This window comes from Rhipicephalus microplus, chromosome 3, assembly GCF_043290135.1.
Source record: "Rhipicephalus microplus isolate Deutch F79 chromosome 3, USDA_Rmic, whole genome shotgun sequence".
Taxonomy (NCBI): Eukaryota; Metazoa; Arthropoda; class Arachnida; order Ixodida; family Ixodidae; genus Rhipicephalus; species Rhipicephalus microplus.
The window spans coordinates 169,953,741-169,981,564 of record NC_134702.1 but is presented as its reverse complement, the minus strand read 5'-3'; the positions used below and the strand labels follow the sequence as shown (position 1 = coordinate 169,981,564).

At 43.5% G+C, this 27,824-nt stretch overlaps 1 protein-coding gene and 23 non-coding genes across 25 annotated transcripts; 1 reads left to right on the top strand and 23 right to left on the bottom strand.

The window, feature by feature from the left end:
- Positions 1-779: 779 nt before the first annotated feature.
- On the top strand, positions 780-5,724 carry LOC142804016 (uncharacterized). Of its 2 annotated transcripts, none has more exons than XM_075890484.1 (8): positions 780-857; positions 1,776-1,905; positions 2,035-2,210; positions 2,668-2,727; positions 2,799-2,858; positions 2,922-3,027; positions 3,083-3,196; positions 3,493-5,724. In XM_075890484.1, the coding sequence occupies exons 2-7, from the start codon at positions 1,790-1,792 to the stop codon at positions 3,123-3,125; spliced, it is 561 nt and encodes a 186-aa protein (XP_075746599.1). In that variant the 5' UTR covers positions 780-857; positions 1,776-1,789; the 3' UTR covers positions 3,126-3,196; positions 3,493-5,724. The 2 variants fall into 2 exon arrangements, with proteins under 2 accessions (XP_075746599.1, XP_075746600.1); XM_075890485.1 differs by having other exon boundaries at positions 1,751-1,905.
- A 7,232-nt stretch (positions 5,725-12,956) lies between these two features.
- TRNAA-UGC (transfer RNA alanine (anticodon UGC)) lies at positions 12,957-13,028 on the bottom strand. Its single transcript has one exon. It is a non-coding gene; the product is annotated as a tRNA-Ala (tRNA).
- Positions 13,029-13,370: 342 nt separating this feature from the next.
- On the bottom strand, positions 13,371-13,442 carry TRNAA-UGC (transfer RNA alanine (anticodon UGC)). The gene has a single exon. It is a non-coding gene; the product is annotated as a tRNA-Ala (tRNA).
- A 1,311-nt stretch (positions 13,443-14,753) lies between these two features.
- Positions 14,754-14,825, bottom strand: TRNAA-UGC (transfer RNA alanine (anticodon UGC)). The gene has a single exon. It is a non-coding gene; the product is annotated as a tRNA-Ala (tRNA).
- A 273-nt stretch (positions 14,826-15,098) lies between these two features.
- On the bottom strand, positions 15,099-15,170 carry TRNAA-UGC (transfer RNA alanine (anticodon UGC)). Its single transcript has one exon. It is a non-coding gene; the product is annotated as a tRNA-Ala (tRNA).
- Positions 15,171-15,444: 274 nt separating this feature from the next.
- On the bottom strand, positions 15,445-15,516 carry TRNAA-UGC (transfer RNA alanine (anticodon UGC)). Its single transcript has one exon. It is a non-coding gene; the product is annotated as a tRNA-Ala (tRNA).
- Positions 15,517-15,790: 274 nt separating this feature from the next.
- TRNAA-UGC (transfer RNA alanine (anticodon UGC)) lies at positions 15,791-15,862 on the bottom strand. The gene has a single exon. It is a non-coding gene; the product is annotated as a tRNA-Ala (tRNA).
- A 273-nt stretch (positions 15,863-16,135) lies between these two features.
- TRNAA-UGC (transfer RNA alanine (anticodon UGC)) lies at positions 16,136-16,207 on the bottom strand. The gene has a single exon. It is a non-coding gene; the product is annotated as a tRNA-Ala (tRNA).
- A 1,312-nt stretch (positions 16,208-17,519) lies between these two features.
- On the bottom strand, positions 17,520-17,591 carry TRNAA-UGC (transfer RNA alanine (anticodon UGC)). Its single transcript has one exon. It is a non-coding gene; the product is annotated as a tRNA-Ala (tRNA).
- A 273-nt stretch (positions 17,592-17,864) lies between these two features.
- Positions 17,865-17,936, bottom strand: TRNAA-UGC (transfer RNA alanine (anticodon UGC)). Its single transcript has one exon. It is a non-coding gene; the product is annotated as a tRNA-Ala (tRNA).
- A 619-nt stretch (positions 17,937-18,555) lies between these two features.
- Positions 18,556-18,627, bottom strand: TRNAA-UGC (transfer RNA alanine (anticodon UGC)). Its single transcript has one exon. It is a non-coding gene; the product is annotated as a tRNA-Ala (tRNA).
- A 273-nt stretch (positions 18,628-18,900) lies between these two features.
- Positions 18,901-18,972, bottom strand: TRNAA-UGC (transfer RNA alanine (anticodon UGC)). The gene has a single exon. It is a non-coding gene; the product is annotated as a tRNA-Ala (tRNA).
- Positions 18,973-19,246: 274 nt separating this feature from the next.
- On the bottom strand, positions 19,247-19,318 carry TRNAA-UGC (transfer RNA alanine (anticodon UGC)). Its single transcript has one exon. It is a non-coding gene; the product is annotated as a tRNA-Ala (tRNA).
- Positions 19,319-19,592: 274 nt separating this feature from the next.
- On the bottom strand, positions 19,593-19,664 carry TRNAA-UGC (transfer RNA alanine (anticodon UGC)). Its single transcript has one exon. It is a non-coding gene; the product is annotated as a tRNA-Ala (tRNA).
- Positions 19,665-19,938: 274 nt separating this feature from the next.
- On the bottom strand, positions 19,939-20,010 carry TRNAA-UGC (transfer RNA alanine (anticodon UGC)). The gene has a single exon. It is a non-coding gene; the product is annotated as a tRNA-Ala (tRNA).
- Positions 20,011-20,632: 622 nt separating this feature from the next.
- Positions 20,633-20,704, bottom strand: TRNAS-UGA (transfer RNA serine (anticodon UGA)). Its single transcript has one exon. It is a non-coding gene; the product is annotated as a tRNA-Ser (tRNA).
- Positions 20,705-21,670: 966 nt separating this feature from the next.
- Positions 21,671-21,742, bottom strand: TRNAA-UGC (transfer RNA alanine (anticodon UGC)). The gene has a single exon. It is a non-coding gene; the product is annotated as a tRNA-Ala (tRNA).
- Positions 21,743-22,017: 275 nt separating this feature from the next.
- On the bottom strand, positions 22,018-22,089 carry TRNAA-UGC (transfer RNA alanine (anticodon UGC)). Its single transcript has one exon. It is a non-coding gene; the product is annotated as a tRNA-Ala (tRNA).
- Positions 22,090-23,747: 1,658 nt separating this feature from the next.
- TRNAA-UGC (transfer RNA alanine (anticodon UGC)) lies at positions 23,748-23,819 on the bottom strand. The gene has a single exon. It is a non-coding gene; the product is annotated as a tRNA-Ala (tRNA).
- A 274-nt stretch (positions 23,820-24,093) lies between these two features.
- Positions 24,094-24,165, bottom strand: TRNAA-UGC (transfer RNA alanine (anticodon UGC)). Its single transcript has one exon. It is a non-coding gene; the product is annotated as a tRNA-Ala (tRNA).
- Positions 24,166-24,439: 274 nt separating this feature from the next.
- TRNAA-UGC (transfer RNA alanine (anticodon UGC)) lies at positions 24,440-24,511 on the bottom strand. The gene has a single exon. It is a non-coding gene; the product is annotated as a tRNA-Ala (tRNA).
- Positions 24,512-25,137: 626 nt separating this feature from the next.
- TRNAA-UGC (transfer RNA alanine (anticodon UGC)) lies at positions 25,138-25,209 on the bottom strand. Its single transcript has one exon. It is a non-coding gene; the product is annotated as a tRNA-Ala (tRNA).
- Positions 25,210-25,831: 622 nt separating this feature from the next.
- Positions 25,832-25,903, bottom strand: TRNAA-UGC (transfer RNA alanine (anticodon UGC)). The gene has a single exon. It is a non-coding gene; the product is annotated as a tRNA-Ala (tRNA).
- A 277-nt stretch (positions 25,904-26,180) lies between these two features.
- On the bottom strand, positions 26,181-26,253 carry TRNAA-UGC (transfer RNA alanine (anticodon UGC)). Its single transcript has one exon. It is a non-coding gene; the product is annotated as a tRNA-Ala (tRNA).
- Between the last annotated feature and the right edge of the window lie 1,571 nt (positions 26,254-27,824).

The following is a 27,824-nucleotide window of genomic DNA, read 5'->3' as shown; positions in this document are numbered from 1 at the left end:
GCAGTTGATCCACAGAAACGCCATCTCGTAGTTGCATGCGTATTACACGAGTGGTCTATTCAACTCCTTCAAAATCCTCGACTCTCCATCGGTAATCGGTCACCTTCTTGACGTCGCCGTATTCATAAAAGGCACGTCGAATAGCGTCTTTCGTAACATCGAACGCCAGCCAGTGCAGTTTCATTTTAACCTCTTGCCGCGTCGGGTCAATGACGAGACATGCCCGGTCTTTAACTTTAAGAACGCCTGCGTCTGTCAGCGCTTTCTTTGCTTCCACGGTCTTCATGTTCAATAGCCACACGTGCGACATCTGATATGCTCCGATGCCACTTACTTGCTGTATGACGCCTAAATTTTTGAGAGATTTCCTGAAGTCGTCGATGTGGTACGGTCGGCCGCTGACGTCGTAGTGTATAGCTACTGCTCGACGCATCGCTTCACCTGATCGCAACGAAGGCAGAATAATCCTGTAGTCCTTTGGAACGAGAGGAGACCATAGAGAAAGAAGAAGACAAGAGCGGACACTCCGCGAAACCTGGCCTCAGGAAGTGCGTCACGACTACGTAACGAAATAGTGCTCTCACCAAACGTCGGAGGGCGCAAGCACAAAAAAAAAACAGTTATAATAAATGCAACAAAATTGTTTTCACAAATTAATAATTATACGCCCAAATTTAGTATGTTCTTTATACATAAAAACGATTTATTCACCACACCTTACGCGATAATTTTTCTTCAGCCGTACTGTCATAAACACCATCTACCCAGCGACAAGCCCTTGCATGACTGACAGCGAGAAGCTTTCGTCGCTTTCGTCAACGTCGGCTGCGTCGGCGTTTTTGTGCGTGAGATAACAGGTGAGGCACGTTTTCAAGCGGAGCTTGTTGAATGACATGTTGTTGGTCTTGTTGGGTCATTTTTTCAGAAAACGGTTACGCCTGCGCGAACAAGACACCATGCAACAAACATAGAAAGATGCACACACACACACGTTGCGCTTCGTGTGTGCGAGTTTGTTTCTTACGTGGCGTCTCATTCACGCAGTTGTAACCTTTTTCTGAAGCTTGTAAGTACTGGGAGGTTCGCTAAAAAGAAAGTTTGGGGCTCTATGCGGCGGCTAGACGGGAACATTGTGCAACGTATGCAATATAGCAAAGGCGGCACGGCGTCAAGCCGAGGCGACGCGTGCTGCGTCTGCCACGGACGCGAGCGTCTGTGCGCTGAGCATAGCTGGGCAGCAAGGTCATAGGCTCGGTGACTCGGTGCAAAATATTGAGAATCATTCGCTGGGCCTCGCATGCTTCACGACGCGTTTCCCGAAGGCTCGGAACACGAATAATTCTTGGTGTGCCGGAGGCAAATCTGGACTAGCCAAGTGGCCATCATCTTCGTTTTTTCGCTAGCCTTGTGCCACTAGTGCAAGCTGCTCACAAATTTTTTTAACGTTTCCAATATAATTTTACCGCATAAATTTCAACTACAATTTTTCTTCCCAATGTACTGCTGATACTGCGTACGTACGAAGATGTTCTAAATTTCCCAGGCCGCGATACCATTGCATTACAAGGGATAGCGGCCTGGAAACTTCTGAATATCGTTGTACGTGGTCTTGACGTATATCTTTGTAAGTCAGAGTTTTATGGGTCAGAGATGTATCACTGGTTTTGTATTGTGCATCGATTAGCTAATCATTCAAAGGGGTTTGCTGGTACACTTATGACGTGCACATATCTTTTTCGTAATTTGACAGCGAAGCATCCACTTACTAACTTCAGATTGCGCTGATGCCATGCCGTCCGGCGGTCCAAGCTACGGCAGCTACTGCTGTGTATCGTGGTGCTTCAACAATGGCAGAACCCACAAGAAGCCTGGGACGAGTTTCTTCCGCATACCACGGGACGGCAGGTGTGTTAAAGCTTTTGTATGGTTTGCATGTCTTTAGGCTTACTGTTCGTACTTGCTTAGTGAGGGTAACAATAAAAAATCACTATTCAAGCACTTCTCCTTTCAGCTGATAGTTCATTGCCAATGCAGGATGAAAGCATGGATGCAGTATGCTGGACGCGATGATCTCCTGAGTAAGCCGGCCAGCCCATTGTACGCAACGTACAGGGTTTGTAGCGACCATTTTACTGCTCAAAGTTTCATGGACCCTGGGCACACAAGGCTTACAAGAATGGCTGTTCCCAGTGTGCAACCAGCTGCACCATGTAAGTGATTGACTGAAACTCAAATATGTGCAATAGAAGCCACTTGTATTGAATCAGTGGCGACAGTTAACCGTGAAGATCTTTGTAGCCGATGGAGAAACCTCACTATAGAAGTAACACTTGAAAAGTCTTAAATTTTGTGAATTGTGGGCTATTACCTTCCTAACAGCAGCTTTACATTTCTGTCGTTTTTTGATGCTCTGGACCTGCGCAACTTGTTATGAAAGACTTTAAAGGGCTATTTCACGTTATCTTCAAGCCTGAGTGCACATGTACGTATACCTTTCATCAGTGAAAGCTGCCAGTGTTGATAATTCCAAAAATCACAAATTACTTGTTTCCTAGTTGGTGCCTTCTCTTTTCTTCCACGTTCGACCAATTTATGCGTTTGAAAGAGCTGTTTAAGTTTCCCCATGCTACAAGCTTTGTAACTTGTACCAACTGCACATATATGCAGGTTCTCTGAGCATCGCTTCAAGTAGTGACTGTGACATGGCTGCAAAAGCTGCGCTGCAAGGTGCGGATGAGATTCAGTTTGTGTTATTTTAAGCCTCTTACTGACACATTGTCGTAATTTCATTTCTTCAGGACCTGCGGTAGAGGCTTCAAAAAGCGGCTCGCACACATTGAGGTGCCCCGATGAACAGGGTGCGTTCAGTGTCGCGATTTCTTTTTTTTTACCCAAATTGACTGTTGACCAAACCTCTGCAGGTGGCAGCTCCCTTGTAGCTGGTGAAAAAAATTTCTGCTGGCTTCGTCTTGCCGGAGAAAACCTTAACCAGTCGTTCAGCTGTCACAAAAGGAACTTGTGTGACCGGTAAGTTGTATGTTCACTTCAACACCAGAGTGGATTGATATAGAGACTTCCGCAGGCCGCTCGCAAGATTGTTCCGACAGCACTGTCCGAGGCACTGAACAAGCTTCACAAGACCCTCCAGAAGACGTCTCCGCCAACAGCTCCACGCCTGAGTGCCCTAGAGAAAATGGTGACTATGCTTTTATTGCAGCTGTTTTTAATGTGCTATTTTATGTTTAGGACATTCTGAGGAAACTACCCTCAAAAGGACACTACGTGTGCACTTACAAAATGTAAGGGTGGGCTCTCAGTGATTTTCATTTTTTTTGTGCATTGTCAACATTGTGAATGGTTTGTTTTTAGGTAGTGGAATCGAAAACTTTGCACCACAGAAAGTTGTGCACCTTGGGTCTGAAACGGCGAGGGAAGTGCTCGTATGGGATTAGTTGTTCTTCGCTTTTACATCCATTTTTTTGTTTATTGCAGTGCGTTCCTGTGTGCCAGCGACAATGTCTCCATCAATGAAGTACAAGCAAACCATTAAACATCTGCAAGCCAAAGTAGCAGCACAGCGGAAAACTATCAAAAGACTGCGGAGACAGCCTCACCAAGCACCGTCATCGACTTCAAAGGCCCTTGAAGTTATCCGACCGCACGTCACCGAGGAGGTTTTTAAACTTCTTTCTGCACATGTTCGCTTGAGGCCCAAACGCAAGGGCAAGCAGTTTCCCGTGTGGTTCAAGAAGTTCGCTCTTCACTTAAACTTCCGAGGTCCGCGAGCATACCGATTTCTGGCTCCATATTTTTCTTTGCCCTCCCGGCGTTCATTAAGGAGGAGCTAATGTAAAGATGACTCCAAGCATAATTCCAGGAATCCTTTCTTCCATTGCAACAAATACTCAAGCTTGGAATGAACGGGACCGAGTGTGCGCTTTAGTTTTCGACGAAATAGCACTCAAAATGAATTTGTACTATGATGCTGCAATAGACGTTGTCCAGGGTTTTACAGATGATGGCACTCATCGCACTTCAACCATCGCTGATCGAGCACTGGTTTTTCTTCTTGTTGGCGTTTCGAGAAAGTGGGTTCAACCGGTTGCTTTTACTATAGGGCACACATCAACACCATCATCTGTTATGGATAACTTGCTGGTGTCACTCATTTAGGAGCTTAGGAGCATTAATATTGCAGTGAAAGCAGTCATTTGTGACCAGGGCAGTTCAAATGTAAGTCTCGCTAACCAACTAAGAGTGACTGTAGCAAAGCCTTTTTTTTTGAAGTTAATGGTGAGCGGGTATATTACATTTTGATGTTCCGCATTTAATTAAAACAACGCGCAACGTCCAAGCACACAAGTTATACACTGGGGATGACATCGTTAACTGGTCGCACATTGTAAGCATTTACCAATCCTCACATGAGATGCGGTTGCGATTGGCTTCAAAGTTGACTGAAGGGCACGTTCGTCAGAAACCTTTTTCTAATATGAAGGTCAGCAGAGCAACTCAGGTCCTCAGTGCATCAGTTTCGATTGCTATCACGGCAATGGTGCATGCGAAGGTGCTGCCTGCCTCGGCCATCACTACAGCTCAATTTTGTGATCGTACGGACAGGATTTTCGATGCCTTGAACAGCTCGAGTAAAAAAAGAACTTCGCAAAAGCTGCGGCATGCAATCATGAAAAATGATTCAGAGCTGATTGACTTCCTCCGAGGCCAGCTTCCCTGGATTGCATCATGGCAGTTTGTTGGCAGACGTCAACCACAAACCATCGTAGGTTGGCAAATTACAATTCAGGCAATTTGTCAACTATGGGACGACCTCTCCAAAAATTACAATTTTGAATACCTGTTAACACGCAGGCTTCAACAGGATTCTCTGGAGAACATATTTGGCCACATTAGGCAAAAACAGGGTTGCAACACCAACCCTAATGTAGCACAATTTATTTGTGGCCTGAAGCACATCTGCACAAGAAAACTCTTCAAGCTGTCAGAATACGGAAATGTCGAGGATGATGAATGTGACCTCCTCCAAGAGCAGCTCTCGCCATTCTCCCTCACCAGTGCGTCTCTTGTGGATAATGAGGAGTGTGCACAGCCACAGCCTGACGACTTTCCCGCTCTAGACGATCTCTCTGAACTTGCGACAAACATTCACTCCCATATCATCGATGACTCCGCTGCATATTAGGTAGCTGGTTTTCTCATCAAACACTTCCTTCGGAATGCATGTGACGGTTGTAGTTGCCCACAGTTACTGAAAGACGACAGTGAGACGCTTAAGGGTACCCACCAGTATTTCACAATGCTAAAAGCATACCACTTCCCCTGCAAACTTTTTGGGAATCTCACTGTGCCATCAGAAGTAGCTTTTGCATACGTACAACAACTTGAATCTCACTTTCTTGCCATAATTGAGGCCACTGCACATCACCTGAAAGTGTGCGATGTTTTGTATCACCATCTGTCAAGTGTTGGCGATTTTCATTTGTGCTCTGCTGGGTGTCGCGCGAAGTTTCTGAAATTGTTTTGCCGGGTTCGTTTATGTTGGCATGTGCGTTTTGTGAACCGAAACTTAGATAGGGTTAGGTTCCAGTCTTCAATCTCAGGCATACAGCTTGACAAGTTCAAAGGTTAGCAATTAGCGGCGGGTTTACACTAAAGTATTCGAGTTGAGCCGAATCCTGCAATAGCTTTGTTATGTTATTACTTCGTTACAGCAGACTCCATTATGGTCTTATATGCTTATATTCAGCTCAACTGAACTAGCCACTCCTTCGTTGCGTACATTGTTTAGGTTACCCGCTATGAGGAGTAGGGACACTGTGTTTTCGCTCGAAGTGATTTGCATAACCCTAAAAAGAATGTTGGGTATCCTGTCTGTATTTTTGTAGCAAATGCGGGCGAACTGTACACTTTACTGTGGCTCGCTTGGTCACTGTGTATGCTTTGTCTCTCCAGCTCAAGTAATATATCGATAACAAAACCGCTTGTTGAAATGTCTTCGAGCGGGTAAGGAACAGAGTATGAAGTGGGCACGGTTCACGTTATCACGCTTTTCGTATTTCAGCTTCTCATCAACCTCCTCATCTCGCCCATCAAAATTTTCAAAAGAATACCCAAACTTGTAGCGTTTGATGGGGCTGCGGACGCTGCCATTTTATTTTTATATAGTTTGCGAGTGAAAACGTACGATGTAGAGCCTTTGTGAAAAATAATGAGCCAAAGTGTTTTCCTTCTGCTATTTATTAGCCCTGTAATACTGCTCTCGTAGCACCAATTAAGGTCCACAATTCTGGATAAAGTGATGACTACAATCTATTTTAGCTCGCAAGCGTCACAGCAACACCCAGACGCAAATCACTTGGGTTCTTAAGTTTTTGATGAAGGCAACGCATAACAAAAGCCACAAGACCTGCCAGTGTTGTAGCATAAAGTTTGTCTTTCACGTAGTGAGCAAGCTGCAAAGCCCTACCTTTCTGAGGACAAGCAGACATTAAGTCTGCTTTTTTTTTCATTTTGGACTAGCTGTTCTTAAGCACAGCCAGCACACTGCACCTTTGCATTTCTGCTATATTGTGTCGTGTGGTTTCTGTGCGCTCTTTTTTTTCTATGCATTATTTCGGTTAACCCCAGGCGTGATTCGCGACTTCATTGCTGTGTATATGTCACTTCTTCCTTCTTCATCAGCATTGTGCGCTGTGTTTTTGCCATAGATCCTTACTTACCCACTGGCCCGGTGTGTCATACTTCATCAGCTTCTCGGCTTCTGCCAACTCTAGCGATGTGTGCGTTGTCTGTGTTCTCTATGTATTTGTTACAATATTTGTTACAATTTATTTGTAAGGCGAGATGCATTTGTTGTCTACCTTTGTCATATTGTGCTTTTTATATTCTCATACTCTACCTTGCCTTTGAATAAAACATTGCGGATGCTCTGTTTCTTTGACTGATATATACATTGATCACTTGTTCCAAAAGAAAAACACAAGCGCGATGAATAAAACCGTAGTGAATTATCATTACCTGCATCTCTTTTTATTATAACTTAATCGAAATAAAAATTACGTCACGACCGACTCGCACGAACCACTGAACAAAACAAAACAGGGAATCGATAAATCAAATTGACCTACAAAAACTATCCATTTGGGCGATGAATAGTGGTCTGAAATTATGAACTTTCGTCATAGCCAAACGTCGGTTATGCAAAGTAATTCAAAATTTGCGCCAGTGAAACCGAAACAGGAAGCGCACGCCACTTGCTCTCACCAACCACTAGGTGTGCTAGGGTCGATTGGGCCGCTGGGGTCTACGGGAGTGTCCACTCTTAACCTTTATTTCTCTATGAGGAGACGCTGTACCGCGGCCGGCGTCGGCCGCTGTTGCTGCTCGGGATGAGCTTTCCATTTTGCGTCTGCACCAACCGGCGTCCAGAAACAGAATCACTGAGCTACACCCCCGTTACACTTGGGGCACTCATTAACGAGTTTCTTAGTGCTCATCAGCTTGTTCCAAATTTAAAATAATCAATTAGTTGAAATAAACAAAATCATCTCGTCATTTCTGCCTGATACTGTTTTTTCATCATTGAGCAAACCCGCATATTTCTATAGTCAAAAGAAATCGCAGCGCTGTTCGATGAAATGTATTTCATGATATGCGCACCGGTAACTCGTTGTGCCGTGGTATTACAACAGGCATTAAAAAAAGATACCGCTAAAGTCGAGAGCGCTTTGGAGGTGCCGGGGATTGAACCCGAGGCTTCTCACATGCAAAGCGAGCACTCTACCACTGAGCTACACCCTTTTTTTTTCTTTATTTCCGGTAAACTTCACATGCGGGTTGCTACGCTTAATATATTACAATTCACATTGAGCAATACAAAAAACTGGAAAATAACTAAGCCCGTCAAGCATTACTATAACACATCACGTTCTAGAATTCCTTCATGGTCAGTAGGGCTTCTACCCTTTCTACCCATAAAGGTACACATTCATCTGTTCTTACTACCTCGAGAAATCTTGAGATGATTTCTTTAAAATACTCTCTTGCTGGTCTTCTGTCCGGGTCACAATGAAATCCAGCCATTCTCGAGCGCCATATACTATGCAAGGCAGTCATCATAATAAAATCAAAAGGTAATCCATCATCATTCTCTATATCCAAATACCTGATCCCATGAGGATCTAACGGGAACTCTTTTTTGATTGTCCTTTGTAATACGTCCCAAAAATAAACTCCTTCCCAACAGTGCAGAAAAACATGGTCAATAGTTTCCGGTTTCTTACAGATGAGACAGTGAGATCCCCAAGGCATATAAAACCCACGCTCCTCTAGGAAGGTTCTTACAGGAAGTGTTCCAGTGTGTAATTTGAAAAAGAACGTTTTCGCACTTGGAACTGCTGGCATTTTTTTAACTCGTTCAAGTACATTCTGGCCCTTGCGTGCTGTATATAGCGCTCTGTACAATGGGATGGGGAGCATCGTGTCACATAAATCTTTGTACAGTTTTTTCTTTCCAACAGACCACAGGTAGTCAGTTGAAAACCGAACACACAAAAACCGCACGCTGGCCACAACTTCCTTCATGTATCCTTGCACAGCCCCTGGGGTAACATGAGTGCTCACAACAAACTCGGGCAACAGTCTACTTAGTCTTGTTTGACACACTGTTAGTAGGAAAGGGTCTCTTGTCTCACGAAAAAAGAAAAACCTATTTACTAACTGCTTGATAAACAGATGTCCTAGCCCAAGGCCTCCAGACTTCACCCGTCTAAACAAATTCGTGCGACTGCACCTTTCCCAGTTAGAACCCCACACAAATACTGCAAACACCCGATGTAATTTTTGCACATTGACCCGGGAACAGTACAGCACTTGCATCACATACCACAGCTTTGACACAAAAAACCAGTTGCATGCAGTAGCCCTTGCAAACATGGACAGATAGGTTGCATTCCACCTATTCGCTTTCTCCTTAATTTCTTTCGTTTGCTGTGTCCAATATTCATCAGTACTTTTGTATGACTCAAGCGGTACTCCGAGATATTTAACTGGCGTTCTTGTCCATTTAATTGCTGCAAAAAATTCTGGTGTTGAAGGCCAATATCCATGCCAGAAGCCGAGGCATTTCCCCCAGTTTATGTGGCTTCCTGTAACTTCGGCGAAAGATTTAGAAACTCTGATTGATTCTACAATACCGCCATAGGTAGTGCTACAAATCGCAACATCATCAGCGTATGCGAGTAGTTTGACCTCTGAAGATTGTACTCTAAACCCATTAATGATGTCATTCTGCAATATCGACTGACATAAAGTTTCAATATAGATGCAAAACAAAAGTGGACTAACAGGGCAACCTTGACGCACTGAGCGCTCGATTCTTATGGGGGGGCCCAATGTCTTGTTGATAATTAGTCTCGTACTACCGTTCCGATATGCCATGGCTACTCCGTCAATAATTATCTTACCAACATTAATGTGCTTCAATACTGCAAACAAAAGAGCGTGGGAAACGCAATCAAACGCTTTCTCCAGATCCAGCTGAAGTATAGCCACACGAGCTTGACTGGTGTCAACACATTCGAGCACGGATCGCATTTTACGAACATTTGTAGCTATTGACCGCCCTTTGATTCCACACGTTTGGTGTGGACCAACGATATCTTTTATAACTGACTGAAGTCTAGCTGCCAAAATTTTCATTAATATTTTGTAGTCTACATTTGTCAGTGCGATTGGCCTGTACGCTGTGACGTGCCTGAGCTTTTCAACCTCGTCTGTTTTCGGAATAAGAATGGTACGCGATTCACCAAAGGATGGTGGTAATTTCTTTTCCTGATATGCCTCATTAAATACGCCCGCAAGTATTGAAGACAATTCACTTTTAAAACATTTGTACCACTTGGCACAAAGACCATCTGGTCCTGGAGATTTCCCGGGATTTAACTTATCAATCGCCCGTTCAACTTTAGATGCAGATATAGATAATTCCAAAGCTTTTTTCACTTCCTCATTCACTTGCGGCATGCGTCCTAAATATTCGTCTTTAAATCTTTCTAGGTTTACCTGTCTACACGCAAAAAGGGTTTCAAAATGACTTGAAAATACGGATAAAATGCAGTCCGTATCGGTTACTTCGTGACCGTCCTTCTCTATTTTTTCGATATGATTCCGTCGAGCGTTCGTTTTCTCCACGCCTAACGCTCTTTTGGTCGGCGTCTCTCCAGCCGCTAATGCCTCAGCCCTAGCACGGACGAGAGCACCGCGGTAGCGTTCCTCGTCAAACAGAGCAAGTTTCTGCTTAATATTGCGTATGTCAATTTTATACTCTCCCGGTTGTTTGCACTCCAAGTCTATTAGTCTTTCCAAAGTCTTTCGGAGTTCTTTTTCTTTCTTTTTCTTTTCGTAACTCAATGCGCAAGAACGATCAATAGCTTTTATTTTTATTCGCTGCTTGAACTGTTCCCATTGCTCTGCAAGTTTAACTTCATCATCCATTTTTATATCATTGATACAGTTCATTACCTGATCTAAGAAATACTCGTCATTGATCAAAGTGGAATTCATCTTCCACAGCTCCCATGAGAAAGTTCCACCTTTTGTTTTCTCTCCCATATCACATTTAACTAAACAATGATCACTGAAGTGTATTGGGTAGACAGCATATGTCTTACAGTGGGCTATTAATTCAAGCGACACGTAAATGCGATCAAGACGCGCATGGCTATTCCCCTGAAAATGTGTGAAACGCACATCCCGCGTTCCCTCCATACAGCTGCCCACGTCTTCTAACTCGAATTCAGTAACTACATCCGCTAGCGTCCTACTACTTTTATCGTAAATGGCGCGTCCGTTTGCTCGATCTCGCCCATTGAGGACGCAGTTAAAATCACCCAGTAATACATATTTCCTTTCCAAAGTGAAGTGCTGCTTTAGGCTGGAAAAAAACATTGCTCGCTCCTCGCAAATGGTTGGTGCATAAATACACACTATACGCCACTGACATTCATTGAATACTAAATCACAGGAAACCAATCTACCAGACGGGCAAGAAAAGGTATCTTGCACTACCAGACCCGGTACCTTCTTAATGAACAAAACACAGCCTGCAGAAGTGCCTATTGCTTGAGTTGCAATTGCGTAGTAACGCGTCGTGAACCTCAGCACCATGCCCCGGGCCTCCTCCTCACCGTCTACTTTTGTTTCTTGTACAGCTAGCACATCCAGATCATGATCCACAAGTAGCCTGTAGACTTGGCTCTGTTTCCGCTTGGCGGCGAGACCTCGAACATTTAACGTTGCCACTCTAAGTTTCGGTGCAACAGCCATGTCTACACAGTGAAGAAGTTAGCCCAGGGCATGGTGCTTACCTTCGGCGTCTAGCATAGAGCTAGACATCTTCGGAGCCTCCAGGTGGACCCGTGCCACTGGAGGACAAAGGTGGCCAGTGATTGTCCGATATCGGGTTGGGACGCAGCCTTGTGCTGCTGCGTCTGAACGAAGTCGCCTTCGCAGGAGGCCCCTCTTCTTGCTTTTCGCTGGACGCCTCACGCCGTCCTGCAGACTGCTCGCGGGGTCTTTTGCTTGGCGCCCCACCACTGATACTCTCGCACGACACTGAGTGTTCGGTTAATTCCACCGGCTCAGGCTCCTTCGATGAGGTGCTTGTGAAGCCTTCTTCGGCTTGGCCAGCTGGCTCTTGAGTAACCACCTCCCCAGATGCTATGTCTGCTTTGGCTGTTGTTTCATCACCACCCGTCGGTGTAACTGTACCTGTTGAAGGTTCAGGGTTCACCACGTCGCCTGCGCCTTTCGCCGCGTCTTCAGCTTCGGTCACGTCCATCACCAACTCTGCCGTGTCGTCACCTTCGGCTGATCCGATAGCCGATGCGTACGTGCGCATGCACGCATTTTCGCTGTGGCCGAACCGCCGACAACGCGAGCATCGGGGTACCTTACACTCTCTTCTAACATGGCCGGTACCTTGGCAGCGCAGACACTGCATTGGCCGACCAGGTGCAACCACAAGTGCCAGTTCACCAGCCACCCTGATTTAATGGGGGAGATCTTCAACCTTCACGCCACTCTTGAGCTTAAGAAGCACAGTCCGTGTGGTTGAACCCTTGTCGCTGACACCCTGAACACGCCAATGCTCCCTTGTGACTTGTACGACCTTCCCATAAGCCGCCAACGCCGTTCGCACGTCTTCATCTTTGACGCCGTACAGCAGCCAATGAAGACGCAGCCGCACCTGCTGATCCTGGGGGTCTACGATGATGCAGCGTCGGCCCTTGACTTTCAACTCCTTCACATCCAGCAAGCGTTTCGTAGCGTCCGCGTTGTTCATGGTGACCGCCCAGACATGATTTATCTGGTAGGCCCCCAGTGCCAACACCTCCGGCAGCAGTCCTGTAGGTCCGAGCGCGTCTCGGAAATCTTCGACTCGATACGGTCTGCCGCGCACATCACCGTGTAAAAACACGGTGTTTTGCGCGACGCGTCCCTTGGGCAGTGATGGCAAAATAATCTCATATCCTGCGTCTTGGTCTTCGGTCATCCTGTTACCGCGGCTAGTATGTGCCGCAAACGCCGCTCCTACGGAGCACATGATTCTTGCGTCCGACAAGCGTGAGAGCCGACGAAAGAATGACCACTGAGCTACACCCCTGTTACATTTGGAGCACTCATTAACGAGTTTCTTAGTGCTCATCAGCTTGTTCAAACAATAAACTAATCAATTAGTTGAAATAAACAAAATCATTTCGTCATTGCTGCCTGATCCAGTTTTTTCATCATTGAGAAAAGCCGCTTATCTCTACAGTCAAAGAAAATGGCAGCGCTGTTCGATGAAATGTATTTCATGATATGCGCACCGGTAACTCGTGGTGCCGTAGTATTACAACAGGCAATAAAAAAAGATACCGCTAAAGTCGAGAGCGCTTTGGAGGTGCCGGGGATCGAACCCGAGACTTCTTACATGCAAAGCGAGCACTCTACCACTGAGCTACACCCCCGTTACATTTGGAGCACTCATTAACAAGTTTCTTGGTGCTCATCAGCTTGTTCAAACAATAAACTAATCAATTAGTTGAAATAAACAAAATCATCTCGTCATTGCTGCCTGATACAGTTTTTTCCTCATTGAGAAAAGCCGCTTATTTCTATAGTCAAAGAAAATTGCAGCGCTGTTCGATGAAATGTATTTCATGATATGCGAAAGCCGCATATTTCTATAGTCAAAGAAAATGGCAGCGCTGTTCAATGAAATGTATTTCATGATATGCGCACCGGTAACTCGTTGTGCCGTAGTATTACAACAGGCAATAAAAAAGATACCTCTAAAGTCGAGAGCGCTTTGGAGGTGCCAGGGATTGAACCCGAGACTTCTCACATGCAAAGCGAGCACTCTACCACTGAGCTACACCCCCGTTACATTTGGAGCACTCATTAACAAGTTTCTTGGTGCTCATCAGCTTGTTCAAACAATAAACTAATCAATTAGTTGAAATAAACAAAATCATCTCGTCATTGCTGCCTGATACAGTTTTTTCCTCATTGAGAAAAGCCGCTTATCTCTATAGTCAAAGAAAATTGCAGCGCTGTTCGATGAAATGTATTTCATGATATGCGCACCGGTAACTCGTGGTGCCGTAGTATTACAACAGGCAATAAAAAAAGATTCCGCTAAAGTCGAGAGCGCTTTGGAGGTGCCGGGGATTGAACCCAAAACTTCTCACATGAAAAGCGAGCACTCCACCACTGAGCTACACCCCGTTACATTTGGAGCACTCATTATCGAGTTTCTTGGTGCTCATCAGCTTGTTCAAAGAATAAACTAATCAATTAGTTGAAGTAAACAAAATCATCTCATCATTGCTGCCTGATACAGTTTTTTCATCATTGAGGAAAGCCGCGTATTTCTATAGTCGAAGAAAATGGCAGCGCTGTTCGATGAAATGTATTTCATGATATGCGCACCGGTAACTCGTTGTGCCGTAGTATTAGAACAGGCAATAAAAAAAGATACCGCTAAAGTCGAGAGCGCTTTGGAGGTGCCGAGGATTGAACCCGAGACTTCTCACATGCAAAGCGAGCACTCTACCACTGAGCTACATGCCCGTTACATTTGGAGAACTCATTAACGAGTTTCTTGGTGCTCATCGGCTTGTTCAAACAATAAACTAATCAATTAGTTAAAATAAACTAAATAATCTCGTCATTGCTGCCTGATACAGTTTTTTCATCATTGAGGAAAGCCGCATATTTCTATAGTCAAAGAAAATGGCAGCGCTGTTCGATGAAATGTATTTCATGATATGCGCACCGGTAACTCGTTGTGCCGTAGTATTACAACAGGCAATAAAAAAAGATACCGCTAAAGTTGAGAGCGCTTTGGAGGTGCCTGGGATTGAACCCGAGACTTCTCACATGCAAAGCGAGCACTCTACCATTGAGCTCCACCCCCGTTACCTTTGGAGCACTCATTAACGAGTTTCTTGGTGCTCATCAGCTTGTTCAAACAATAAACTAATCAATTAGTTGAAATAAACAAAATCATCTCGTCATTGCTACCTGATACAGTTTTTTCATCATTGAGGAAAGCCGCATATTTCTATAGTCAAAGAAAATGGCAGCGCTGTTTGATGAAATGTATTTCATGATATGCGCACCGGTAACTCGTGGTGCCGTAGTATTACAACAGGCAATAAAAAAAGATACCGCTAAAGACGAGAGCGCTTTGGAGGTGCCGGGGATTGAACCCCGGACTTCTCACATGCAAAGCGAGCACCCTACCACTGAGCTACACCCCCGTTACATCTGGAGCACTCATTAATGAGTTTCTTGGTGCTCATCAGCTTGTTCAAACAATAAAATAATCAATTAGTTGAAATAAACAAAATCATCTCGTCAGTTCTGCCTGATACAGTTTTTTCATCATTGAGGAAAGCCGCTTATCTCTATAGTCAAAGAAAATGGCAGCGCTGTTCGATGAAATGTATTTCATGATATGCGCACCGGTAACTCGTGGTGCCGTAGTATTACAACAGGCAATAAAAAAGATAGCGCTAAAGTCGAGAGCGCTTTGGAGGTGCCGGGGATTGAACCCGGGACTTCTCACATGCAAAGCGAGCGCTCTACCACTGAGCTACACCCCCGTTACAATTGGAGCACTCATTAACGAGTTTCTTGGTGGTCATCAGCTTGTTCAAACAATAAAATAATGAATTAGTTGAAATAAACAAAATCATCTCGTCATTGCTGCCTGATACAGTTTTTTCATTATTGAGGAAAGCCGCATATTTCTATAGTCAAAGAAAATGGCAGCCCTGTTCGAAGAAATGTATTTCATGATATGCGCACCGGTAACTTGTTGTGCCGTAGTATTACAACAGGCAATAAAAAAAGATACCGCTAAAGTCGAGAGCGCTTTGGAGGTGCCAGGGATTGAACCCGAGACTTCTCACATGCAAAGCGAGCACTCTACCATTGAGCTACACCCCCGTTACCTTTGGAGCACTCATTAACGAGTTTCTTGGTGCTCATCAGCTTGTTCAAACAATAAACTAATCAATTAGTTGAAATAAACAAAATCATCTCGTCATTGCTACCTGATACAGTTTTTTCATCATTGAGGAAAGCCGCATATTTCTATAGTCAAAGAAAATGGCAGCGCTGTTTGATGAAATGTATTTCATGATATGCGCACCGGTAACTCGTGGTGCCGTAGTATTACAACAGGCAATAAAAAAAGATACCGCTAAAGACGAGAGCGCTTTGGAGGTGCCGGGGATTGAACCCCGGACTTCTCACATGCAAAGCGAGCACCCTACCACTGAGCTACACCCCCGTTACATCTGGAGCACTCATTAATGAGTTTCTTGGTGCTCATCAGCTTGTTCAAACAATAAAATAATCAATTAGTTGAAATAAACAAAATCATCTCGTCAGTTCTGCCTGATACAGTTTTTTCATCATTGAGGAAAGCCGCTTATCTCTATAGTCAAAGAAAATGGCAGCGCTGTTCGATGAAATGTATTTCATGATATGCGCACCGGTAACTCGTGGTGCCGTAGTATTACAGCAGGCAATAAAAAAGATAGCGCTAAAGTCGAGAGCGCTTTGGAGGTGCCGGGGATTGAACCCGGGACTTCTCACATGCAAAGCGAGCGCTCTACCACTGAGCTACACCCCCGTTACAATTGGAGCACTCATTAACGAGTTTCTTGGTGGTCATCAGCTTGTTCAAACAATAAAATAATGAATTAGTTGAAATAAACAAAATCATCTCGTCATTGCTGCCTGATACAGTTTTTTCATTATTGAGGAAAGCCGCATATTTCTATAGTCAAAGAAAATGGCAGCCCTGTTCGAAGAAATGTATTTCATGATATGCGCACCGGTAACTTGTTGTGCCGTAGTATTACAACAGGCAATAAAAAAAGATACCGCTAAAGTCGAGAGCGCTTTGGAGGTGCCGGGAATGGAACCCGAGACTTCTCACATGCAAAGCGAGCACTCTACTACTGAGCTACACCCCCGCTACATTTGGAGCACTCATTAACGAGTTTCTTGGTGCTCATCAGCTTGTTCAAACAATAAACTACTCAATTAGGAGAAATAAACAAAATCATCTCGTCATTGCTGCCTGATACAGTTTTTTCATCATTGAGAAAAGCCGCATATTTCTATAGTCAAAGAAAATGGCAGCGCTGTTCGATGAAATGCATTTCATGATATGCGCACCCGTAACTCGTTGTGCCGTAGTATTACAACAGGCAATAAAAAAAGATGCCGCTAAAGTCGAGAGCGCTTTGGAGGTGCGGGGGATTGATCCCGAGACTTCTCACATGCAAAGCGAGGACTCTATCACTGAGCTACACCCCCGTTACATTTGGAGCACTCATTAACGAGTTTCTTGGTGCTCATCAGCTTGTTCAAACAATAAACTTATCAATTAGTTGAAATAAACAAAATCATCTCGTCATTGCTGCCTGATACAGTTTTTTCAGTATTGAGAAAAGCCGCTTATCTCTATGATCAAAGAAAATGGCAGCGCTGTTCGATGAAATGTATTTCATGATATGCGCACCGGTAACTCGTGGTGCTGTAGTATTACAACAGGCAATAAAAAAAGATACCGCTAAAGTTGAGAGTGCTATGGAGGTGCTGGGGATTGAACCCCGGACTTCTCACATGCAAAGCGAGCGCTCTACCACTGAACTATACCCCCGTTACATCTGGAGCACTCATTAACGAGTTTGTTGGTGGTCATCAGCTTGTTCAAACAATAAAATAATGAATTAGTTGAAATAAACAAAATCATCTCGTCATTGCTGCCTGATACAGTTTTTTCATTATTGAGGAAAGCCGCATATTTCTATAGTCAAAGAAAATGGCAGCCCTGTTCGAAGAAATGTATTTCATGATATGCGCACCGGTAACTCGTGGTGCCGTAATATTACAACAGGCAATAAAAAAAGATACCGCTAAAGACGAGAGCGCTTTGGAGGTGCCGGGGATTGAACCCCGGACTTCTCACATGCAAAGCGAGCACCCTACCACTGAGCTACACCCCCGTTACATCTGGAGCACTCATTAATGAGTTTCTTGGTGCTCATCAGCTTGTTCAAACAATAAAATAATCAATTAGTTGAAATAAACAAAATCATCTCGTCAGTTCTGCCTGATACAGTTTTTTCATCATTGAGGAAAGCCGCTTATCTCTATAGTCAAAGAAAATGGCAGCGCTGTTCGATGAAATGTATTTCATGATATGCGCACCGGTAACTCGTGGTGCCGTAGTATTACAACAGGCAATAAAAAAGATAGCGCTAAAGTCGAGAGCGCTTTGGAGGTGCCGGGGATCGAACCCGGGACTTCTCACATGCAAAGCGAGCGCTCTACCACTGAGCTACACCCCCGTTACATCTGGAGCACTCATTAATGAGTTTCTTGGTGCTCATCAGCTTGTTCAAACAATAAAATAATCAATTAGTTGAAATAAACAAAATCATCTCGTCAGTTCTGCCTGATACAGTTTTTTCATCATTGAGGAAAGCCGCTTATCTCTATAGTCAAAGAAAATGGCAGCGCTGTTCGATGAAATGTATTTCATGATATGCGCACCGGTAACTCGTGGTGCCGTAGTATTACAACAGGCAATAAAAAAGATACCGCTAAAGTTGAGAGTGCTATGGAGGTGCTGGGGATTGAACCCCGGACTTCTCACATGCAAAGCGAGCGCTCTACCACTGAACTATACCCCCGTTACATCTGGAGCACTCATTAACGAGTTTGTTGGTGGTCATCAGCTTGTTCAAACAATAAAATAATGAATTAGTTGAAATAAACAAAATCATCTCGTCATTGCTGCCTGATACAGTTTTTTCATTATTGAGGAAAGCCGCATATTTCTATAGTCAAAGAAAATGGCAGCCCTGTTCGAAGAAATGTATTTCATGATATGCGCACCGGTAACTCGTGGTGCCGTAATATTACAACAGGCAATAAAAAAAGATACCGCTAAAGACGAGAGCGCTTTGGAGGTGCCGGGGATTGAACCCCGGACTTCTCACATGCAAAGCGAGCACCCTACCACTGAGCTACACCCCCGTTACATCTGGAGCACTCATTAATGAGTTTCTTGGTGCTCATCAGCTTGTTCAAACAATAAAATAATCAATTAGTTGAAATAAACAAAATCATCTCGTCAGTTCTGCCTGATACAGTTTTTTCATCATTGAGGAAAGCCGCTTATCTCTATAGTCAAAGAAAATGGCAGCGCTGTTCGATGAAATGTATTTCATGATATGCGCACCGGTAACTCGTGGTGCCGTAGTATTACAACAGGCAATAAAAAAGATAGCGCTAAAGTCGAGAGCGCTTTGGAGGTGCCGGGGATCGAACCCGGGACTTCTCACATGCAAAGCGAGCGCTCTACCACTGAGCTACACCCCCGTTACAATTGGAGCACTCATTAACGAGTTTCTTGGTGCTCATCAGCTTGTTCAAACAATAAACTAATCAATTAGTTGAAATAAACAAAATCATCTCGTCATTGCTACCTGATACAGTTTTTTCATCATTGAGGAAAGCCGCATATTTCTATAGTCAAAGAAAATGGCAGCGCTGTTTGATGAAATGTATTTCATGATATGCGCACCGGTAACTCGTGGTGCCGTAGTATTACAACAGGCAATAAAAAAAGATACCGCTAAAGACGAGAGTGCTTTGGAGGTGCCGGGGATTGAACCCCGGACTTCTCACATGCAAAGCGAGCGCTCTACCACTGAGCTACACCCCCGTTACAATTGGAGCACTCATTAACGAGTTTCTTGGTGGTCATCAGCTTGTTCAAACAATAAAATAATGAATTAGTTGAAATAAACAAAATCATCTCGTCATTGCTGCCTGATACAGTTTTTTCATTATTGAGGAAAGCCGCATATTTCTATAGTCAAAGAAAATGGCAGCCCTGTTCGAAGAAATGTATTTCATGATATGCGCACCGGTAACTTGTTGTGCCGTAGTATTACAACAGGCAATAAAAAAAGATGCCGCTAAAGTCGAGAGCGCTTTGGAGGTGCCGGGGATTGATCCCGGGACTTTTCACATGCAAAGCGAGCGCTCTACCACTGAGCTACACCCCCGTTACATCTGAAGCACTCATTAACAAGTTTCTTGGTGCTCATCAGCTTGTTCAAACAATAAAATAATCAATTATTTGAAATAAACAAATTCATCTCGTCATTTCTGCCTGATACAGTTTTTTCATCATTGAGGAAAGCCGCTTATCTCTATAGTCAAAGAAAATGGCAGTGCTGTTCGATGAAATGCATTTCATGATATGCGCACCGGTAACTCGTTGTGCCGTAGTATTACAACAGGCAATAAAAAAAGATGCCGCTAAAGTCGAGAGCGCTTTGGAGGTGCCGGGGATTGAACCCGAGACTTCTCACATGCAAAGCGAGGACTCTACCACTGAGCTACACCCCCGTTACATTTGGAGCACTCATTAACGAGTTTCTTGGTGCTCATCAGCTTGTTCAAACAATAAACTAATCAATTAGTTGAAATAAACAAAATCATCTCGTCATTGCTGCCTGATACAGTTTTTTCAGTATTGAGAAAAGCCGCTTATCTCTATATTCAAAGAAAATGGCAGCGCTGTTCGATGAAATGTATTTCATGATATGCGCACCGGTAACTCGTGGTGCCGTAGTATTACAACAGGCAATAAAAAAAGATACCGCTAAAGTTGAGAGTGCTATGGAGGTGCTGGGGATTGAACCCCGGACTTCTCACATGCAAAGCGAGCGCTCTACCACTGAACTATACCCCCGTTACATCTGGACCACTCATTAACGAGTTTCTTGGTGCTCATCAGCTTGTTCAAACAATAAAATAATCAATTAGTTGAAATAAACAAAATCATCTCGTCATTTCTGCCTGATACAGTTTTTTCATCATTGAGCAAAGCCGAATATTTCTATAGTCAAAGAAAATGGCAGCGCTGTTTGATGAAATGTATTTCATGATATGCGCACCGGTAACTCGTGGTGCCGTAGTATTAAAACAGGCAATAAAAAAAAAGATACCGTTAAAGTCGAGAGCGCTTTGGATGTGCCGGGGATTGAACCCGGGACTTCTCACATTCAAAGCGAGCGCTCTACCACTGAGCTACACCCCCGTTACATTTGGAGCACTCATTAACGAGTTTCTTGGTGGTCATCAGCTTGTTTAAACAATAAAATAATCAATTAGTGTAAATAAACAAAATCATTTCGTCATTTCTGCCTGATACAGTTTTTTCATCATTGAGCAAAGCCGAATATTTCTATAGTCAAAGAAAATGGCAGCGCTGTTCGATGAAATGTATTTTATGATATGCGCACCGGTAACTCGTGGTGCCGTAGTATTACAACAGGCAATAAAAAAAGATACCGCTAAAGTCGAGAGCGCTTTGGAGGTGCCGGAGATTGAACCAGAGACTTCTCACATGCAAAGCGAGCACTCTACCACTGAGCTACACCCCCGTTACATCTGGAGCACTCATTACCGAGTTTCTTGGTGCTCATCAGCTTGTTCAAACAATAAAATAATCAATTAGTTGAAATAAACAAAATCATCTCGTCATTTCTGCCTGATACAGTTTTTTCATCATTGAGGAAAGCCGCATATTTCTATAGTCAAAGAAAATGACAGCGCTGTTCGATGAAATGTATTTCATGATATGCGCACCGGTAACTCGTGGTGCCGTAGTATTACAACAGACAATGAAAAAAGATACCGCTAAAGTCGAGAGCGCTTTGGAGGTGCCGGGGATTGAACCCCGGACTTCTCACATGCAAAGCGAGCGCTCTACCACTGAGATGCACCACCGTTACATCTGGAGAACTCATTAACGAGTTTCTTGGTGCTCATCAGCTTGTTCAAACAATAAAATATTCACTTAGTTGAAATAAACAAAATCATCTCGTCATTTCTGCCTGATACAGTTTTTTCCTTATTGAGAAAAGCCGCTTATCTCTATAGTCAAAGAAAATGGCAGCGCTGTTCGATGAAATGTATTTCATGATATGCGCACCGGTAACTCGTGGTGCCGTAGTATTACAACAGGCAATAAAAAAAGATACCGCTAAAGTCGAGAGCGCTTTGGAGGTGCCGGGGATTGAACCCGGGACTTCTCACATGCAAAGCGAGCGCTCTACCACTGAGATACACCACCGTTACATCTGGAGAACTCATTAACGAGTTTCTTGGTGCTCATCAGCTTGTTCAAACAATAAAATAATCAATTAGTTGAAATAAACAAAATCATCTCGTCATTTCTGCCTGATACAGTTTTTTCATCGTTGAGGAAAGCCGCATATTTCTATAGTCAAAGAAAATGGCAGCGCTGTTCGATGAAATGTATTTCATGATATGCGCACCGGTAACTCGTGGTGCCGTAGTATTACAACAGGCAATAAAAAAAAGATACCGCTAAAGTTGAGAGTGCTTTGGTAGTGCCGGGGATAAAACCCGGGACTTCTCACATGCAAAGCGAGCGCTCTACCACTGAGCTACACCCCCGTTATATCTGGAGCACTCATTAACGAGTTTCTTGGTGCTCAACAGCTTCTTCTAACAATAAAATAATCAATTCGTTGAATTAATCAAAATCATCTCGTCATTGCTGCCTGATACAGTTTTTTTCATCATTGAAAAAAGCCGCTTATCTCTATAGTCAAAGAAAATGGCAGCGCTGTTCGATGAAATGTGTTTCATGATATGCGCACCGGTAACTCGTGGTGCCGTAGTATTACAACAGGCAATAAAAAAAGATACCGCTAAAGTTGAGAGCGCTTTGGAGGTGCCGGAATTGAACCCGGGACTTCTCTCATGCAATGTGAGCGCTCTACCACTGAGCTACACCCCCGTTACATTTGGAGCACTCATTAACGAGTTTCTTGGTGCTCATCAGCTTGTTCAAACAATAGAATAATCACTTAGTTGAAATAAACAAAATCATCTCGTCATTTCTGCCTGATACAGTTTTTTCATCATTGAGGAAAGCCGCATATTTCAATAGTCAAAGAAAATGACAGCGCTGTTTGATAAAATGTATTTCATGATATGCGCACTGGTAACTCGTTGTGCCGTAGTATTACAACAGGCAATAAAAAAAGATACCGCTAAAGACGAGAGCGCTTTGGAGGTGCCGGGGATAAAACCCCGGACTTCTCACATGCAAAGCGAGCACCCTACCACTGAGCTACAGCCCCGTTACATCTGGAGCACTCATTAATGAGTTTCTTGGTGCTCATCAGCTTGTTCAAACAATAAAATAATCAATTAGTTGAAATAAACAAAATCATCTCGTCAGTTCTGCCTGATACAGTTTTTTCATCATTGAAGAAAGCCGCTTATCTCTATAGTCAAAGAAAATGGCAGCGCTGTTCGATGAAATGTATTTCATGATATGCGCACCGGTAACTCGTGGTGCCATAGTATTACAACAGGCAATAAAAAAAGATACCGCTAAAGTAGAGAGCGCTTTGGAGGTGCTGGGGATTCAACCCGGGACTTCTCACATGCAAAGCGAGCGCTCTACCACTGAGCTACACACCCGTTACATTTGGAGCACTCATTAACGAGTTTCTTGGTGGTCATCAGCTTGTTCAAACAATGAAATAATCAATTAGTTGAAATAAACAAAATCATCTCGTCATTGCTGCCTGATACAGTTTTTTCATTATTGAGGAAAGCCGCATATTTCTATAGTCAAAGAAAATGGCAGCGCTGTTCGAAGAAATGTATTTCATGATATGCGCACCGGTAACTTGTTGTGCCGTAGTATTACAACAGGCAATAAAAAAAGATACCGCTAAAGTCGAGAGCGCTTTGGAGGTGCCGGGAATGGAACCCGAGACTTCTCACATGCAAAGCGAACACTCTACTACTGAGCTACACCCCCGCTACATTTGGAGCACTCATTAACGAGTTTCTTGGTGCTCATCAGCTTGTTCAAACAATAAACTATTCAATTAGGAGAAATAAACAAAATCATCTCGTCATTGCTGCCTGATACAGTTTTTTCATCATTGAGGAAAGCCGCATATTTCTATAGTCAAAGAAAATGGCAGCGCTGTTCGATGAAATGTATTTCATGATATGCGCACCGGTAACTCGTTGTGCCGTAGTATTACAACAGGCAATAAAAAAAGATGCCGCTAAAGTCGAGAGCGCTTTGGAGGTGCCGGGGATTGAACCCAAGACTTCTCACATGCAAAGCGAGGACTCTACCACTGAGCTACACCCCCGTTACATTGGGAGCACTCATTAACGAGTTTCTTGGTGCTCATCAGCTTGTTCAAACAATAAACTAATCAATTAGTTGAAATAAACAAAATCATCTCGTCATTTCTGCCTGATACAGTTTTTTCATCATTGAGGAAAGCCGCATATTTCTATAGTCAAAGAAAATGGCAGCGCTGTTCGACGAAATGTATTTCATGATATGCGCATCGGAAACTCGTGGTTCCGTAGTATTACAACAGGCAATAAAAAAAGATACCGCTAAAGTCGAGAGCGCTTTGGAGGTGCCAGGGATTGAACCCGGGACTTCTCACATGCAAAGCGAGCGCTCTTCCACTGAGCTACACCCCCGTTACATCTGGAGCACTCATTAACGAGTTTCTTGGTGCTCATCAGCTTGTTCAAACAATAGAATAATCACTTAGTTGAAATAAACAAAATAATCTCGTCATTTCTGCCTGATACAGTTTTTTCATCATTGAGGAAAGCCGCTTATCTCTATAGTCAAAGAAAATGGCAGCGCTGTTCGATGAAATGTATTTCATGATATGCGCACCGGTAACTCGTGGTGCCGTAGTATTACAACAGGCAATAATAAAAGATACCGCTAAAGTCGAGAGCGCTTTGGAGGTGCCGGGGATTGAACCCCGGACTTCTCACATGCAAAGCGAGCGCTCTACCACTGAGATACACCACCGTTACATCTGGAGAACTCATTAACGAGTTTCCTTGTGCTCATCAGCTTGTTCAAACAATAAAATAATCAATTAGTTGAAATAAACAAAATCATCTCGTCATTTCTGCCTGATACAGTTTTTTCATCATTGAGGAAAGCCGCATATTTCTATAGTCAAAGAAAATGGCAGCGCTGTTCGATGAAATGTATTTCATGATATGCGCACCGGTAACTCGTGGTGCCGTAGTATTACAACAGGCAATAAAAAAAAAAAGATACCGCTAAAGTCGAGAGTGCTTTGGTAGTGCCGGGGATAAAACCCGGGACTTCTCACATGCAAAGTGAGCGCTCTACCACTGAGCTACACCCCCGTTACATCTGGAGCACTCATTAACAAATTTCTTGGTGCTCATCAGCTTGTTCAAACAATAAAATAATAAATTATTTCAAATAAACAAATTCATCTCGTCATTTCTGCCTGATACAGTTTTTTCATCATTGAGGAAAGCCGCTTATCTCTATAGTCAAAGAAAATGGCAGCGCTGTTCGATGAAATGTATTTCATGATATGCGCACCGGTAACTCGTGGTGCCGTAGTATTACAACAGCTAATAAAAAAAAAGATACCGCTAGAGTCGAGAGCGCTTTGGAGGTGCCGGGGATTGAACTCGGGACTTCTCACATGCAAAGCGAGCACTCTACCACTGAGCTACACCCCCGTTATATCTGGAGCACTCATTAACGAGTTTCTTGGTGCTCAACAGCTTGTTCTAACAATAAAATAATCAATTCGTTGAATTAATCAAAATCATCTCGTCATTGCTGCCTGATACAGTTTTGTTCATCATTGAAAAAAGCCGCTTATCTCTATAGTCAAAGAAAATGGCAGCGCTGTTCGATGAAATGTGTTTCATGATATGCGCACCGGTAACTCGTGGTGCCCTAGTATTACAACAGGCAATAAAAAAAGATACCGCTAAAGTTGAGAGCGCTTTGGAGGGGCCGGGGATTGAACTCGGGACTTCTCTCATGCAAAGCGAGCGCTCTACCACTGAGCTACACCCCCGTTACATTTGGAGCACTCATTAACGAGTTTCTTGGTGCTCATCAGCTTGTTCAAACAATAGAATAATCACTTAGTTGAAATAAACAAATTCATCTCGTCATTTCTGCCTGATACAGTTTTTTCATCATTGAGGAAAGCCGCTTATCTCTATAGTCAAAGAAAATGGCAGCGCTGTTCGATGAAATGTATTTCATGATATGCGCACCGGTAACTCGTGGTGCCGTAGTATTACAACAGGCAATAAAAAAAAGATACCGCTAAAGTCGAGAGCGCTTTGGAGGGGCCGGGGATTGAACTCGGGACTTCTCACATGCAAAGCGAGCACTCTACCACTGAGCTACACCCCCGTTATATCTGGAGCACTCATTAACGAGTTTCTTGGTGTTCAACAGCTTGTTCTAACAATAAAATAATCAATTCGTTGAATTAATCAAAATCATCTCGTCATTGCTGGCTGATACAGTTTTTTTCATCATTGAGAAAAGCCGCTTATCTCTACAGTCAAAGAAAATGGCAGCGCTGTTTGATGAAATGTATTTCATGATATGCGCACCGGTAACTCGTGGTGCCGTAGTATTACAACAGGCAATAAAAAAAAAGATACCACTAAAGTCGAGAGTGCTTTCGAGGTGCCGGGGATTGAACCCGGGACTTCTCACATGCAAAGCGAGCGCTCTACCACTGAGCTACACCCCCGTTACAATTTGACCACTCATTAACGAGTTTCTTGGTGCTCATCAGCTTGTTCTAACAATAAAATAATCAAAATCATCTCGTCATTTCTGCCTGATACAGTTTTTTTCATCATTGAGGAAAGCCGCTTATCTCTATAGTCAAAGAAAATGGCAGCGCTGTTCGATGAAATGTATTTCATGATATGCGCACCGGTAACTCGTGGTGTCGTAGTATTACAACAGGCAATAAAAAAAAGATACCGCTAAAGTCGAGAGCGCTTTGGAGGTGCCGGGAATTGAACCCGGGACTTCTCACATGCAAAGCAAGCGCTCAACCACTGAGCTACATTCCATTTTTTTCATCTTATTTATTAAAGTACTTGGGCAATAAAGACAATATCAAGCGAACAAAAGTACAATCAAATCGCCCAGGTAAGCGCTCAAGCGTTACCCATAAATACTAAATGGCTAACACAGCGTGAGTTCCTCTCATGGAGAGTTCTTCAGATCGTGTTATACAAACAAAAAGGGGTGAGGTCAAACAGTTCTCTAAGACGTTGTACCAGTCCGGTATAAAGTCTAGCTCGTCGTAGATGTTTTTTAGGTGGATAGCCATTTGAATGAAGTGTGCGCTTTAAGAGGTGGTGGGCTCTGCATTGCGGTCTTGCATTCGTGTCTTCCACAAGCTGTGCAAACCCATGAGGAAAAACATATCATATGGTACTTCATCAAGTGTTGCTGGCAGAAGATAACGTATTGTGTGAGAATAAATGACGAAACGTTTTTTTCAGTGCTCGCTGAAGGACATCCTAAAATAGTATGGCATCTTCGCAGCTAACAAAGCAATGTTCAATCGTTTCCGGCACATCACATAGACGGCAGTTAACAACGGAATGAAAATACCTTTTCTTTCTAACCATGTGTTTACCGCCAATGTTTCAGAGTGGAGTTTATAGAAGAATGTTTTTGAATTCGGTGGAATGTACATTTTGCGCACTCGCTTCAACACATCGTGACCAGGAAGATTGGCGTACAGTGAATGGTACAATGGAGGTGGGACGAGTGTACTCAGTAGGTCCTTATAAAGCACCTTGCGCGTTACTGAGTACAGGTATTCTACAGATAAGCGAGCTTTAAGGAACCGAACTGCGAGGTAAACTTCCTGCATGAATCCCCACAAGCATGGGCGTTCGGAGAAGTTGGATGAAACAAATAAATCTGGTAAGCAATCATCAAGTGTAACCTGCAAGAAGGAACGGATTACAGGATGGGAATTGTCTCGAAAAAAGAAGAATAGGGATACTATTTGCCATAGATAAAGGTGTTTTAGTCCTAACCCACCCTCACTAACTGGCTTGAATATATTATCACGACGCATGGGCTCAAAAGTCGAAGACCATATGAAAGTAGTGAAAATCCGATAAAAGCGTTGTATATAGAATCTTGCGCAATGAATAAGTTGCAATACATAGTAAAGTTTTGTCGCTAAGAAAGTATTGCAAGCTTCAGCTCTCCCAAATATCGAAAGTCGATAGGGCACAAATGTCTGGGCCTGTCGTTCAAGCTTAGGGACACGTTCCTTCCAGTAATGCGC